The sequence below is a fragment of the Diospyros lotus genome, chromosome 5, assembly GCF_014633365.1.
Source record: "Diospyros lotus cultivar Yz01 chromosome 5, ASM1463336v1, whole genome shotgun sequence".
NCBI lineage: Eukaryota > Viridiplantae > Streptophyta > Magnoliopsida > Ericales > Ebenaceae > Diospyros > Diospyros lotus.
In genome coordinates this window covers 3,321,818-3,337,704 of record NC_068342.1, presented here as the reverse complement: position 1 = coordinate 3,337,704, position 15,887 = coordinate 3,321,818, and the positions used below count along the sequence as shown (strand labels likewise).

Below are 15,887 nucleotides of genomic sequence, written 5' to 3'. Positions count from 1 at the left end.
GCACACTTCCAAATACTTGTCTTAACACTTCTTGAACACTTATAAGGAAGACACATGTTCATCATTTAAACAAATTAGAGCCACATTACAAGTTCAAAATTATAGATTAAAAAATATTGCGGGCAATGTGGGTTTATATCTATTGGACCTTGCTCTAAACTTTAATGTCAGGAAGTTGTAAGCCCAAACTTTCAACTTGTATGAATAGGGCTTTTCTTAAATATACCTTGGAAATTTTTGTTCATATTTATTTCTTGTGTTTAAATTTATCTCAATATAGAGTGGTGTGTCCCAATGTTTTTGATAGTTGCCAGACTCACAAGGCTGTTTTTGTGTCTGTGCTTTATGCATATGGTTTGTCATGTTGACAGGGAACTAAGAGGACTCTTGTACTTCATGAGATGCCTGAAGAGGGAGTTCAAAAGTTGTTGTCTAAGAGAGATACTTTGGCAGCTTGTGACATAGCAGTGTTTGTTCATGATAGGTAAATTAGTTGCCATTATTTTTTTTCCAGATTTTGTGAAGGCTGATGGTGCTTGTTTAAGTTGTTTGTAAATATTTTCTTGATCTGAGAAACTTTGAAAACAAAAATTGACATTTGAATATGGATGTCGTTCTCCACAATAATTTTGATGTTGTGGTATTTATGCATTTAGGTGTATCATTAGGGTTAAGGTATGATATTTATGTATCGTGCTTTCTCGGCATAAATATATAAACAGAGGCAACCATATTGGACGTCTAGCATTTTTATGTTTTGTGTAAACTTTACAAGATGTAACATGTCAATCTGTTGTAATGATCTACCATTCATATTGTTTGATTGTTTTGAGCATGTTTTTATATGTTACGGAAATGGGCCCTGTTGGTTCATCCTACGATGGCAATTTCAACTCGATATGATGGATATCCAATAAATCCAGTCCATTACGGGAGGATGTAGACTCAAAATTTTATCTGATGGGGTGGAGATAGATTGAGAAATAAAAATTCCATTCATGGATCAGGTGCAGGGGGAAACACCTTCGACCCATATATATTCCTAATAAACAATTGATTTTGTTTTATTATATAATCTATATATCTAATAACTAAAGCCCAACCCAGTTCAGATTCTTATTATTCACCAATTAAGCCCACTGCATATAGGCCCACCAATCTGTGAAGTGAAACAAATTACAAAAACCATCATACATGTTAAATTTGTTTGAGAATTTGGGATAAAATTGAATAAATATATATTTTTAATTTAAATCGAATGGGTAGATGATTATCCTTTATCGGACAAGTATGGGGGTAGATGATATATACATTATCCTTTACGGGACAAGTATGGGGGTAGATGATTATATACATTATCCGACAAGTACGGGTATTAGGAAGGGGGTATGGGTACGGATAATGGTGAAGGTACATTCAGTTTATTGCCATCCCTAGTTCATCCATCAAGCTATTGATGAGGTCTAGTTGTCATAATACCTCCCACATTTCCTTACTCATTAGAGATGCCTAAGCATCAACTGCACTCGCCAAAAATTTGATTGTCACATGAGCCATTTGGCCATCGTCAATGACTCTTTTGGCTCACCTCAAGTAGATCTATTGATTGAGGATGTTATCCGTGGAACTAAGCCAGATGTTCAAAATGGAAAGTATGTCCGACATGTTATGTCATGGTATGGTTCTGCTAAAGCTAAAGGAAGTTTTTATAAGACAGAGAAGTCTAGTTTTGTTGTATGGCACACAATGTTGGGTAGTAAAGCTCAACATGTAGAAAATATGTGTAATTGAGATGAGGATCTTATGATGAATGTGTGGTCATACAAGAAAGATAGAATTAGAAATGAGATTCCTTGTAATAAGGTGGTAGTCTCTTATTGAAAATTAAATGCATGAGACACAATTAAGATAGTTTTGTCATGTGAAAAGAAGAGCAATAGAGAGTCTTGTGAAAAGTGTGGATGGAATGAAACAAGTTTTTAGCAAAAGAGTTAGAAAAAGACCAAGGAAAACTTGGTTGCAAACCTTTAGTTATGATATGACTTATAAGAGCTTATAGAAGACATAACCATAGATGAGTTAGAATTCATGTAACCAATCCCACTTAAATAGGATTAAGGCTTGATTTGTTGTTCTTGCATAATAAGGAAATCATTAATTTTATTGAGCAGGATTATTTGTATTTTGAATTGTTGTTTTTTTACAGATTCTATGATATATTTTAAGTCTGTTTGGGTTAGTATATAGGATTACTTCAGAAGAGTTCTAGGTGTTCCAACAAAATTCTACAATGAAGATTGAATGAAATTTGATTATTTAAGAATTCTTAACCTCTCTCTTCTCTAATTTTTCTTTCCTTTCTTCTCCGATTTCTTTTCAGTCTCTGTTCTTCTCTGGTTTCTTCCTCTCTCTTTTTCTTATTCTTCATCCACATCAGTTTTTCTTCTAGGGATTAAAGAAATGAACTTTAAATAACAGGTAAATAAATAAAAGTAGCAAGCTCGACGCATACAAGGCATGCTAATGAACCACCTATGCCCTTTTTACACCTGGACATATTTAGAGGGGCTTGTAGAATTCATGAACTAAAGCTAGTAAAACAAAGTATGAAGAGGAACAAGACATATGCTGCTGGCTAGAAGTTTGAAGCGCTCTCTCTTTCTCCCCCCTTTCTTTTTCTAATGAAGAGCCTTTTCAGTTTTTGAATTTAGAACTCATATTTGTGAGTATGATACAATTCTCTGTTACTGCTATGAATAATCTTTTTCCCAGTTCTATTTACTCGTAGAAGTGGCTCTTCCACCCCCGCCCCAACATCTAACTTCGTTGATAATGTAGTTTCTACCAAAAAAAAAAAAAAAAACTGTATGTTATTGATTCACGGAGATTATATTTACTCTGGCTATTCTGTCTTGGACGCCCAGAAGTGTTGTCCCATAGAGGTGTTCAAGACTGGTAGCTTTTGCAAGTTCATATCAATTTTCACTGCATTTTCATTTTGGTCTTCTGAGACTTGATGCTTTGAGTTCTCCAGTTCTGACGAGTACTCATGGAAGAGAGCAACTGAATTGCTTGTGGAAGTTGCTAGCCATGGGGAAGTGACTGGCTATGAGGTGCCTTGCCTCATTGTTGCAGCTAAAGATGATCTAGATCCATTTCCAACTGAGATACAAGATTCCACAAGGGTATAGATCTTGACTACTGGCTATATTTTCTTTTCATTCTGACGCGCACACATCTCATTATACTTTATGTTATAACTCTTGTTTGAGTGTATCCATGGTATATTGTTGGGTTCTAATTATACTTTTGTTTGGACTTGGGGGATTTGGAGTATCCCATAATTTGCTGAGTCAGCAGCCTCATTATTGTACTCGTCTACCCCTTATCTGCCATATTTGTTAAAGCAGATATATTGCTGTTGAGTTACCTGTCAAATGCATCATTGTTGGTTGCTAACATGTTAATGAATTTTATAGATCTTAGCTCAGGCTGAATGTGATATTTGGCTACTAGGACATGTCCTCTTTTGACCTGATTGTCAAGGCTGGTAGAAGTAGAACACAACTTCCTATCATACTGAAGTAATAAAGGCTGTCTGCCTTTATAAGTTTTTATGGTTCTGGAGCTAAAACAATCATAATAGAGAGCTGAGAGGAAATTATAACTTCATTTGTCTTGAAGGATTTATGGGCGAGTATGGTTCTGCCCCGTTTTCTTGTATTTGAAAGAGAAAATGAATTTTCTGTTTTGATACATACAAAAATGAACCTAGCAACATGGGGAACCTTGTGAACCGGGGACAACCCTTTTTATCTGTTTACTCATTGAAGAGTAGTTATTCCAGTTATCTTTCTGTCACTTGCAACATCTTGGACAAAACAATTTCTGTAATCTGATTAGCTATTGGTGCACTGGTTTTATGAAATTTTGGTGACCAGCTCAGTATTGTTTTATACAGTCAAGATCTTATAGCAGCTATGCAATATACCCACACTCTGTGTTTTTGCCTTTTGTTTTCTGTTGTTCCTGTTTATGTGATAATAGGAAAGAAACTAGTATGACTGTCATAAAATTAAATTGTTCTTAGCTTTGTTGTTCTTATTCATTTTATGGTTCCTCACCTTTTTTTTTTTTTTTTTTAACACTTTTGCTGTAAAATTTGATTCCCTAGGTAAGTCAGGATATGGGAATAGAGGCTCCTATACCTATCAGCACAAAGCTAGGAGATCTTAATAATGTTTTCCCAAGAATTGTGAATCCAGCTGAGCACCCTCACTTGAGCATTCCTGAAACTGAAGCTGGAAGAAGCCGCAAGCAATACCATCGGCTTATCAACCGCTCTCTGATGTTTGTATCAGGTATGTCAACATTTAAAAATGCCAGACAATAACTCTGTATCTGATATTTGTACGCACTATCATCTTGTGCTTGTAGAAGGCTTATTTAGCAAGTCACATGAGCAGGCGTGTTGAACACATTTACAGTGTCTACTTTGGAATGTCCATGCTTAATGGCTATTAGATGGCTCCTCTGCTTTCTTACAAAGGCTATTATTACTGGGTCAGCTCAAATTAAGGATTGATTATAGATGTTAGGGGAGCTAACATATGAGCAGATTTTGAGTCTTCGTAGAGAGAGAATGTATCAAACGATTCTGTCTGCTATTATATATAGGTGCATCTATTGGTGAAATTCCCTTTCTATTACATGCACTCTTGTTATAATCCATTTCTCATCTTAAGCTTTTTCTTGGAAAATTAATACTGGATTTTCTTGTTCTTTCCTTGTTACTAATATTGTCTTGTAACACTTCAGCGGGAGCTGCAGTAGCCATTGTTGGGTTGGCGGCGTATCGGGTTTATGCAGCAAGGAAAAGTGCTTCCAGTTAAAAGAGTGAAGGTTTATGGGCTCCATTTTAATAGGTTTACCTCGCCTTAATTATCTCAGCATGGCTCTTTTTGTAAAGAATTTGTAGGTTTCAGTTCTAAAGAAGCATATATATATATATATATATGTATAACATAAAAAGCCTCACCTTAGCTCTTAAAAGTTGTTTTTAGTGGGTCTTGGCATTGGTGATTTCTAATGCTGCAACAAAAAAAAAGAAAAAAGAAAAAAAAAGAGAATTTTGAAATATAACATCCAAGCTTGGTGAGGAGAAGCCTTCCAATATGGAATCACGGATTGCTAGAAGTAGATTTTTTTTTTATTTGAAAGTTGTTATTGCGATTGCCATTTTTCCTTGGTAATTGCATATTTGATGATGTAATACAATAAACTATAAAAGGGTTAAATTTTTAATTTTATTTGATTATCTAATTTGCCTTTCATTTTGACGGTAATCATCTCGGCTGGCACAGCTGCCATTTCTATCCAAATTTGGGTACAAGGAAGAAGCACTCTCTTTTCATGCATATAACGTTAGGTTTTCCTCTTTGGGACTTTTAACAATGCAACGGATTGAATTCAAAAAAGCAATAAAAGGGTCCGTTCTCAAATAAATAAAATAGTTTTAGTTATGAAATATTGTCATCTTGACGTTTAATTCTATCCTGTTTTCTTTTCTGCTTCACAAATACAACACATTAATTATCATTGAATCCCATTAATAAATATCGTATGTAAATTAGAAAATTGTGCCAGAAGTGTCTTCTGGACATTGTTAAGTCAGAGCTTAAAAAGCGTAAAATTAGGTTAAGTTGAGTATTTTCTAGTAATTTGACCTGGAAACTGTAAGGAAAAAAATAAATAAATCTGTCCATCATGTAAGACAGATGACGGATGGTAATGTCTCACCACTTTGAAGGTATATTTTGATCCAAAATTTTGTAAAAGTGATTAATTGGGCATAGTCTTTGCAGATATTACTTGTCAATTAATAATACCAAATAATTGTAATTTTTTTTTTTTTTTTTACTTCTCGATAGCTTCAATGACGAGTAGGTGGTAGACAGAGATCTCATGTTCGAAACTTTTTGAAGGCATTATATAGAGGTTAAATTATGATTTATCTAAAAGTGAGTTGTGATAAGATTCATCTTTTCAAGAGTAATAGAACGTAAGTTTTGACACTTTGAGTTATAAAAAATATATATATTTTTTATAATTATTTAATATTATTATACATGTACAATTAATGTGTAATATGAAATTTAATCGGATGATGTTAATGTTATTACCACTTCAAAAAATTGATTGTCCATGTTAACAATTTTTTTTTTTTTTTTTCTCTTCGAAGCTGTGGTTTTGATTTAATTTCAACCAGTTTTCAGCTTGTTGACGTGGGCCAATGGACAAGAAGTCGCACAAGAAGTGGGTGAGGTCGGCCATACTGTAAAGTTGCTCGGCATTTATCTGCTAATAAGCCGTTTTGATGAGACCCCGAAAAAACAAAGTGAAGACCAAAAAGAAAGCAGAAAATTTGTGTATTATTAATGAAAGGGACGATGAATTTGACCGTTGGCGATAAAACTATCCGTTACCAACGTTGAACCTGAAACCCCCTTTGTCCTCGAACCCCCCCTTTACGCCTTCTCTTCGGAGAAATAGTGAGGTCGTCCCCTCCACTCAACACAGACGCTCCGAAAAGAGAGAGAGTGAGGTCGTCCCCTCCACTCAACACAGACGCTCCGAAAAAGAGAGAGAGAGAGAGAGATGGTGGCCAGAACCCCACCAAAGCAAAGGAAAATGGTGGCTCCTCTCAACCCCACCCTTCTCCGAGAAACTGCAAACAAGGTATACCTCTATTTCTCTCTCTCTCCCTCTATCTCTCTCTGTCTCTAGGTTAATAATCTTGGGAAGTTTAAGATAATCATTGATGGGTTCCTTATTATGATTCTGGTTTTTTGTTGCGTCGGTGAATTAGGTGGAGAAGTGTATGGCGAGATTGCAGGAGCTTCAGTACGCTGTCGCCGGCGGCAATAAGGTGATCGCCGGCGTCAGCCTCAGCCCTCGCAGTACCAGAGGCTATCTCAAGACCAGCCTCCGGTGCAAGCAAGAATCTCTCAGGTAAATAAATAAATCGATTTTGCTTCTTCTATCACATCAAATTTCTAGACTTTATGTACTCAAAACTGCGTTTCTCTCTATTTCCTCTGCAAATTAAAGGATCAAGAGTGCCAGATCTCCACCCGGAAAATTCCCCACAAATACAGGTCTCTCTCTCTCTCTCTCTGAAACCCATTATCAAATTGGGGTTTGGGTTCATTTGAGACTCTCTTTGTGAACATTATTTGATTTTTTTTTTTTTTTTATGGAGGGGTTGTTGATTGTGCACTACTGAGTAAACTGATGTGGTCAAATTGAGTTTTGAGGTCATGACTGGATTGTCCTCTTCTATACAGGGGAGTGGCAACGAATGTCATTGCCGGCGATGCTGGTCGGAGAAACGGTGGGGGAAATTCTGCAGGCAAGTCAGTTCGCCAGAAAAATAGTGGAAGCAGTGGTTTCCAAAGCCAAGAGACCATCACCGTCGTTAGAGGCTGACCCAAGAACTCCGGTGGACCTGCGGCGGAGCCAGAGGCCCAAACCGCCAGAAGCCAAACTCCAGGCAAGAAGAAAGCAAGAGAAGCAAATCACGCTGCAATCCATGAGGTCCGAATCCAACGAACCACCACCACCCCTCCAAAGGGCCCGCTCTCGTCGCATTAATTTCAAGGCGGCAGCATCCTCGCCGCCGCTCAACGACCGGTTTTTGGCCAACAGAGTGTCGCCCAGAAACAGGCCATGGGGCAGAAAGACTGTGCTTTTTCCCAACCCATTGTTCCACTCGTCGCCCACTAAAAATCACCACAAGTTCTACAAGACAAAGTCGCCCATAATCGCCAGAAGCCACCCTAAAACTCAAACCCCACACAAGTTCTTGATCAAGACCAAGCCCAAGTCGTCTCCTCCCTCAATGGCCACCGCCAAAGTCCAAGTTAGAATTAGGAGTCCGCCGAGGAAGAGTCCCTCCTCCACTGCGGCGAAGCTTCGGCGATCATTTTCGCCGTCGAGGCTGGCGAGCAGGCTCATCTCCCCCCTGAAGCAGAGGCCGGGTTTCTCGATGCCGGCTCGGAGGTTTTGATGGGGAGGCCCAATTCTGTTTGTTTTGGAGAGTGAATTTTTGTTTTCATTTTTTGTGATATTTTCTCGATGTCCGTCCATATGAACACGTTCATGTTCATGTTCATATTCGTGTGTTGGTGTCAGATTCGTTCATTTCTTTCTTTGTTGCCTGCGTTGGCCAAATTTTATAGAATAATGAATTATATTATAACAGATAAAACCTTTACCCTGTATTCAACCTGACATTTCTTCTCTCAATGCATCATTCTAGACAAAGATGAAGCTTCAATTGCCATCCATATCAAAAGCCTCTCAAGTATGGAAGAAGAAAAAGAAGTGTATTTCCAGCCATACTTTTGGTGTAAAGCACAATAAAACTACAACAGCTTGGCCTTTCAAACAACATACAAGGGCAAGCACATGAAATGAGAAGCTGTATAGCGTTGGAGGTTGCCAGGGAAAGTGGGTGTGGTACTGAGCTGCACACCATATGTGTAAACTTGAAAAATCTTCCCAAGACGTGTTAGTGCACAATGCGAATCATGTGGTCCTTTTCCTTGGTGATCACCAATCAGCAAGGATCATCAATCATCCTTGCCCGGGGATGCGAACCTTGATCTTTCTCTTGGTCGATTCAGAGCTCGGTCTTTTGGTGACGAAGTTTTTCCCCCCACACCAGCTTGGCGCATCATCTCTGCATAGAAATGCACATGTATTCCAAGTAGGGTTAGAATTGCGTGCATCTCAAAACCTTGAAAAAAATCCATAAAACTAGTTGAAACTGACCTCTCTATTATATTAGAAGATTATGTATTGCGTTCCAAAGCTTTAAATTTCATATAAACCAAGTACTCCGCTAATCTATATTGAATTAATTAACAATGAGACCTAAAACTCTAGAAATTAAGACTAGCAAAACTTATCCAAATTTGTCCACACATGGTTCCACGTGCAATGAAAAATCCTAAACAACACGAACATTGCCAGTGAGCATTGATTTCTTAATACGCTATGATGACATGTTAACTATACAAAAAAATATATAGGGTGTATCGGATTAAATTAGTTATTTGCCAGCAGCTAAACATAATTTCCAGTTTACATGTCTACCCTTTTCTAAATAAAGAGAATATGCTGCATTGCTGCCAGTTATCAAAGTTTGGTAATCATACATAAACAAAGGTTATTTTGGGTATAGTAAAATTTGACAAGATATTTGCAAACAATTTAACATCCTGTCTTTGTATGAGAGTATAATTAAACACTAAATCCTTTACATAATAGCATAGACATTAACTTGAAATCGATGTCACATGATCCAAATCTCAAGTTTCTATAGATGACTCTTTTAGGAGGAAAAGTAAGTAAATTACAGCTAAATTTCTTGGGCAAGTTCCTATATTTAATCCAATAGTATAAGGGAAAATAATTAAAAAAGAAAAGAAAGAAACATATTAATTAACAGGTGTTGATATATTTTCCTGTAAAAATTGACAATATACAATTACATAAAATCCAGTCAGGATACAGCCACAGGCATCCAATCTGAACCACAAAACTTCAAAATGTCCCCATTCTGACATCAATCTATGACTACAAAACCAATCATCGGTTCTTGACTTCATTTAGATTTGCAGAATTCTTATGACTAAATGCAATGATTAATTCAACTGCTCTTGTGGATCATCATTCTTCCAAATTCAAGCCTAAATGATTTCTTTTTTGTTTTGGCGCTAACTCTAAACGCAATGATTTTGGAAAATCCTTTTTCTTCAATTTAGGATAAGATGAAATAATTTGTGGTAAAATAAAGAGTCATCAGTCTACCAAGCAAGAAAGCATTACAGAGTGGAATATGGCTTACACATAAAATTATGTTAAGAGTTAGAAATACATACCCCTCTTTCGTTCAAGCTCCTGGTCCAGTTCCTCTTTCCATTTCTTCTGTCTCTCAGAAAAGCTGACACCATTGACACATTTTTCTATTCAGCTCACTCAATATCCAACTGAGACAGACATATGTCGATAAACTCACGCACACAAGCAGAAGCTAAAATAAGCATTAGCTCATAGACTAACCTTGGGCTACTCGGTTGTTGATCACCATCAGATAGAGCCCCTTTCCTATCATTAAGCTGAGGAGACAGAGTGTCCTGCAAACTCTGATTATTTTCACAGCCAACATCTGATATACGCCTGCTAGAAATCCCAGGACTAGCATTACTAGTCCCGTCAATTGCTGCAGATGGAGTTCCAATTGGAGCCCTACTGGGTGATCTACTTTTGGGGGGTAATTTCAAGTAGTTTGGACTGCTTTCTTCACATGCAGTGTCAACTAAACTGGGAGAACAAGAAGCATTCAAACTGTTGTAGAACTCCTCATACAATGGCGTCTGGAGTTTCTTTAGTTCTAGAGCCTGAGGTAGTGAATAAGTCATAACAATGTCAGTGCAAACAAAAAACTCAAAGCCTATTAATGATGGCAAAATTTAGCTTTACCATAACAACATGCCAAGCCTTTATAATTATGCCACTATGTGATAATGAACTAAATTTTCCTTTACCTAAAAGAAAAAGAGGGAGAGGAAGAAGAAGAACAACCACCTTATCATCCAGAAAAGCCCTTATCTTAGACTCAGTAACCTCATCATCATCCTCAGATAGTGATGGTCCACAGTGAAATGAGAAATCACTGCTCCCTTTTCCAGATGGCACAGAGTTACCAGTCAGTTTAACAACTGACTGGTAACTCTGTCCAATACTCTTGTCCAAATTCAATCCATCTTCATCTTGTCCGGTACTCTTGTCATTTTTGCACCTCCAGTCATCAAAAGGCTCGGACATAGGGTTAAAACTCTAAAGAGGAGAAATCATACAGGAATTATAAATTCATGAAGATCATTTACATTAAGAAAACCACCAATTTTTTGGACAGCTTAGCAGTTCTATACCTCATCAAAATTGTCAGGCATCAAAACTGAGTTCAACTTTACTTCTCTACCCGACATAAAGCCATCATTCTCATCAATCTGACACGTGCCATCTTCACTATTATTTGTTCTCTGTATATCTCTACTTCCAGATAATTTGTCAAACTTCAAACTTGAGCAGTTCAGACTACCCAAATTACAGATATCCATTGTGCCAAGGCTAGTGGTCATGCAAGTAGCACAGTATTAATACCACATCCTCACAAATTCAGAAGACACCAAACTGATGTACTTACTAATTTTCCTGATTTGTCCTGGATGATGGGTCAGTAGTTGCAGGATTTTCCTGATGTTGAAAATTACAAGTAAATAAAATTTTCAAATATATACAACATAAGTGCAGATATAAAACATCTTTAAATTAGACTAACCATGGTTGAAGTACATAAAGGATACTGCATGGACTCTTCAGTAACAAAAGGATGCTGCCATGTTTAGCAGAGCAGAATTATTAAGCAATGAAAAAACTGGCTATTGTATGATAAAACTTGCACACCAAGAAAAAGGAACAAATGTTTCATTACTAGTTTGGTACAAAACTTGGAACTAGTATAGTATCATCCAATTCAAAATCACCTGGAGCAACTCAGATGCAGTTGGCCTCAATTCCGGCTCCCTGCCAAATAACTGTCGGTTCACATAAAATGGTACCAAAAGGCAAATAAATAACAAAAGTTGTAACAAACAAATCTATAAGAAAATATATAGGTGGTGTTGTGAATCAACAAATTGATAAAGCATCATTTCCACAATGCCTTTTTAAGCAATCACTATCAAATAAAAGTAGCAACTATGGAAATCAAAAAATCATGCACTGCACATGCCCCAACCATATTACTCCAAATAATCATGCACTGCACATGCCCCAACCATAGAACAAATAATCATGCACTGCACATGCTCCTTATCACATCTAGAGGTCAGTTGTACCATCCCACTGTCAAAAACTAAACAAAACTTAAAAAAAAAAAGGGGAAAGAAAAATAATGAATGCTCTAATGCATCTAGAATTTGGACCATTTATTGACTCTTATAGGGGGGAGTAAAAGGTAATTACTTTTGTAAGCATTTCAGCAGAAAATCTTTTGCTTCATCAGAGATGTGTTCTGGGATAGGTGGATGAGACTTTGTTGTGCCAACATAGAAGAGAGCAGCAACCTAAAAAAAGCTGTTGTTAGTGTAATGAAGAGAAATATTCACATTGATAAAATTAACACAGACTTCAAACATATTAGTTGATAGAACAGGAGAACATTGTCAATCAGTACTGGATTCAGATCTGTACCTCTTGGTACTGTTCACTCCAGGGAGGCTTGCCAGTCGCCATTTCAATCATAGTACAGCCAACACTCCATATATCAGCAGAGCTAAGAATAAGAAGCCACAATAAATTAGACAAAATATTTGGCTAATTAAATAAAAACCACAAAAATATGTTAAATCTGAGAAAGTTATGCACAAGAATATCATGACTTGACAAAGTGATTTACTCTCATCTGATTGAGGTGGTTCTTGTTTCCAAGCATGTAGGTGGTCTAAGTTCCAATGACTGAGTCAAGATTCCTTCTTTTCTGTCCCATTGAGAGGATATCCCTTGCTACCACATGCGGTTTTAGATTAGAAAGGTGACCCCATTTAATTCTGAGGTTAACCTAAACCAATTTGGTCACAAGCTTATAGAGGTTTCCAATTGCATAGATGCAGAAGGGAAGCAAACAGCATACCAACTGGATGTGTGCATTAATAAAAGCAAGAATGGCAATTCAAAGAACATTAACAAGATCCCCTTATGAGAATGCATCAGTTTCTGCATCTTGAATTTACTGCAGGAAAAATCATTTAGAAAAAGGAAAATGATTTGATGACTTAGGATATAAAGAAATTGGGGGGGGGGGGGGGGGGGAGATGACTACCATATGCAATATCAAGAAAGCAGCAATGCACAAACTAGTAAAGAATCCAACCAATTAAGATCATTTGTCAGCCTCATTGTCCAACATAAGTCGAGTATCCTATTTAAAATAAAATAATAATGCATCAAAGTAAGTTGCATCTAAATACAAAGGAGAATAGAGGGTTTTGATTCCTTACAAGCTATGACCAGTCTGACGAATGACTTCAGGAGCCATCCAGTATGGTGTACCCTTCATCGACTTGGCACCTGAAACAGTAGCCTATGGTAACATGAATCTAGTTAGACAGGATATGTGGACCAAAAGTGATTGTAAAAACTAAATTAACGCTGCAAGTAAATCAAAGGGAGAGCTGTGGGTGTATATATGTACCAGCTTAACAACTTGCTTGGATGCGCCAAAATCTGCAAGTTTAATGCATCCCTTATTGTCAACAAGGATGTTTGCACCCTGAATAAAAATGAGAACTACATATTAATTGTTTACACATACTCAAAGGATTAAAGCCTAGCAATAAGAGAAAAATACCTTTATATCCCTGTGAATAATTCCATTATTGTGAAGATAGTCCAATCCCAATAGCAATTGCTTGGTGTACGTTCTAATAACCTGCTTAACATATTAGTAAAATACAGACAGTAAAAGCACCAATATTTTGCAATTAAGCTCCAGATAACTTACAGCTTCTGGAAAAGATCCAAATTTTCCCAATAGTGATGAAATTGATCCTCCAGGAACAAATTCCAATAAAATATTCAAGGTTTCCTCCTCTGTAACAGTTCCCAAATATCTCTGAGGAATAATAAAAACATAAAAGAATAGAGAAACAATAAGATGGGAGCTGTTCGAGTATTTGTAGATGCCACAAATCCACCAGGAGATCACGAGATTCTACTTACAACAATGTTTGGATGAGAAAGGTTCTTAAGAAGCTTCACTTCCTCTTCTATCTCCCGCACGTGAGCCTATTTACATAAACTATACTTCTTAGAATCATGTAAGAATTAATTCAGTGCATTGGGACTAAAAAAATAAACAGATCACCTGTGTAAGCCAAACTGATCTCACTACCCTTTTATACATTTTTCAACACTCTATGGACTTTCTGGGCACACATCTCTACCATGACAAACACACTGTAGGTTGACAACTATATACAACAAGAAATAACTCCTTTTTCAAGATTTTCAAATTTAAGAACTAAAACTTTCACCTTGTCTCTGAAAGAGCTCTCTAAAATAGATTTTAAGATTCATTGATTCAAACTTCTTTTCTAAATCCAGATTGAGAATAAATATATTGATATTATATTAAAAATGCGTATTGAAAATGACAATTGTTAGTTTTTTGAAGTATATGAATAAAAGATTATATTTCATTTTCACGTATCCTAAAACAGTCCTGATTTTTTATTTTTTAATACTAAGGCTTGTTTGGTTGTGGGTTTTATTTTTTTTGCCTGTTCTTTCTTTGTTTCTGTTATTTTCAGAATAAAAAATCTTAAAATTTTGAGTATGCGTTTAGTTTGATGTAGTTTTTATTTTTAACTTTTAAAACTAGTAAACACATCTTCTCTCAAAACAGTTTTCAACAACTGTTCTTCAAACACATTGACTCTTTTGAGTTTATCTTCTCTCAAAAATAGAAAACAGTTTTGTTAACCATAATAAATACAAGGCCTAAAGTGTCACCCATTAGGTTGTATGAGCTGCATCATACATGTGCTTCTTTGAAAGTTCCAGCTTCTCGTTAACAAAGTCAAACTTACAAACACACGCAGACATAATGTCTGATGATGACGACGATGGTGATGTGCAGCTGTTATGTTTAGCTAACAAGGCATCTCAATTAATTAGTAAATTAAATATCACACTCCACGTAATTGAGCCACTTTAAGTCTTTAGATATCTTCCCATGTTATCTCAACGTCAAAAGAGAAAATTAACACGTGATGACAACATCTTAACATACAAGGGAAACTAATAGACGCACTCAAAATAATACCTAACACTATTAACACTGGCCAAATGCTTCAATTAAAAAGGAAAAGCAAGCGCGCATGACTAACAAAGGATTCAATCAAACCTGTGCTTTCTCTTTCGAGGCTCCGTTCGCCGCTATTAACACCTGAACACTCAACAACCAAAAGTAAACCGATCGATCAACAGGACTTAAAATCAAACTTGGACAGACCAAAAAAACAAAAAAGAAGCAAGAAAACGGACCTGTTTGACGGCGAGAAGCTCTCCGGAGTCTAGATTCATCCCCATGTAGACTTGGCCGAAAGCGCCGCAACCGATCAACTCGCCTTTCCGCCAGCGGATGGGAGGAGCCTCGTCCCTGGCCATTGGTGGCGGCGGCGAGGGTCGGGAGAAGACTCTGGACTTGCGAAGGCATGAATTAATCTTATCGACGAGTGTCCCGCCGACGATGCCTTCATCTCCATCGCCGTCAGGCGATCGGAAGACCAGCGATCGGCGGACGGAGCCGAACATATCGTGCATCGGAATTGGTTGATTTTTGCGACGATTGAAAGAGTGGAATTAATTTGAAGGGTTTGTCGGTGACAGTGAAAGGGATCGGATTGGAGTTGCGAGTGACTATGCAGTGTGAAAGAGCCACTGTTTAAGGGTTGATTTTGTGTTTGGGGGGGGAGAGATTTGGTTTTGAGAGAGAGAGAGAGGGGAGAGGGAAAAAGGTTGAGGCGATTCATTTTCAAAAATTAAAATCCTTGAATAATTGTTTCCATGAAAATTGGGAAGTTTGCATAAAGACCCCTCGGAGTATTAATTCCTTCACAACTTCCCCTTAAAGTTCTTATAAACCCACAAAAACTCCCTTTCCAAAAGGTCATAAAAATTCAAAAAAGTAAATTATATAAAATTATATCAATTTTGTAAAAATTTTGCAAAAATGAAAGGCTCATCAATTCATG

The 15,887-nt window shown here is 37.0% G+C and overlaps 3 protein-coding genes and 1 pseudogene across 6 annotated transcripts in view; 3 read left to right on the top strand and 1 right to left on the bottom strand.

Annotated features, from left to right (window-relative positions):
• LOC127802015 (mitochondrial Rho GTPase 1-like) overlaps window positions 1–15,887 on the top strand; it is a 42,008-nt gene that overhangs the window by 10,730 nt on the left and 15,391 nt on the right. For 3 of the 4 annotated variants that reach the window (XR_008023252.1, XR_008023250.1, XR_008023251.1), the window contains exons 12-15: window positions 372–484; window positions 3,035–3,185; window positions 4,175–4,361; window positions 4,819–5,017. Coding sequence is in view for 1 of the 4 variants with exons in the window: in XM_052337635.1 (XP_052193595.1) it covers window positions 372–484; window positions 3,035–3,185; window positions 4,175–4,361; window positions 4,819–4,892 (525 nt within the window). In the remaining 3 variants the exon portion in view is untranslated. Of the gene's footprint in view, window positions 1–371; window positions 485–3,034; window positions 3,186–4,174; window positions 4,362–4,818; window positions 5,310–15,887 lie in introns of those variants that run through there. The other variant, XM_052337635.1, reaches the window with a different exon arrangement.
• On the top strand, window positions 6,326–8,234 carry LOC127802017 (probable microtubule-binding protein TANGLED). Its single transcript, XM_052337638.1, has 4 exons — window positions 6,326–6,738; window positions 6,869–7,011; window positions 7,111–7,157; window positions 7,347–8,234. The coding sequence occupies exons 1-4, from the start codon at window positions 6,658–6,660 to the stop codon at window positions 8,066–8,068; spliced, it is 993 nt and encodes a 330-aa protein (XP_052193598.1). The 5' UTR covers window positions 6,326–6,657; the 3' UTR covers window positions 8,069–8,234.
• Window positions 8,233–15,588, bottom strand: LOC127802014 (mitogen-activated protein kinase kinase kinase NPK1-like). Its single transcript, XM_052337634.1, has 17 exons — window positions 15,178–15,588; window positions 15,038–15,079; window positions 13,852–13,917; window positions 13,634–13,744; window positions 13,481–13,561; window positions 13,325–13,402; window positions 13,131–13,213; window positions 12,325–12,406; window positions 12,097–12,197; window positions 11,616–11,655; window positions 11,411–11,464; window positions 11,276–11,325; window positions 11,001–11,199; window positions 10,654–10,905; window positions 10,129–10,466; window positions 9,948–10,009; window positions 8,233–8,743 (listed from the first exon to the last, which is right to left on the bottom strand). The coding sequence occupies exons 1-17, from the start codon at window positions 15,454–15,456 to the stop codon at window positions 8,634–8,636; spliced, it is 2,028 nt and encodes a 675-aa protein (XP_052193594.1). The 5' UTR covers window positions 15,457–15,588; the 3' UTR covers window positions 8,233–8,633.
• The window catches only part of LOC127801485 (mitochondrial Rho GTPase 1-like), a 15,546-nt pseudogene continuing 15,213 nt past the window's right edge, over window positions 15,555–15,887 (top strand).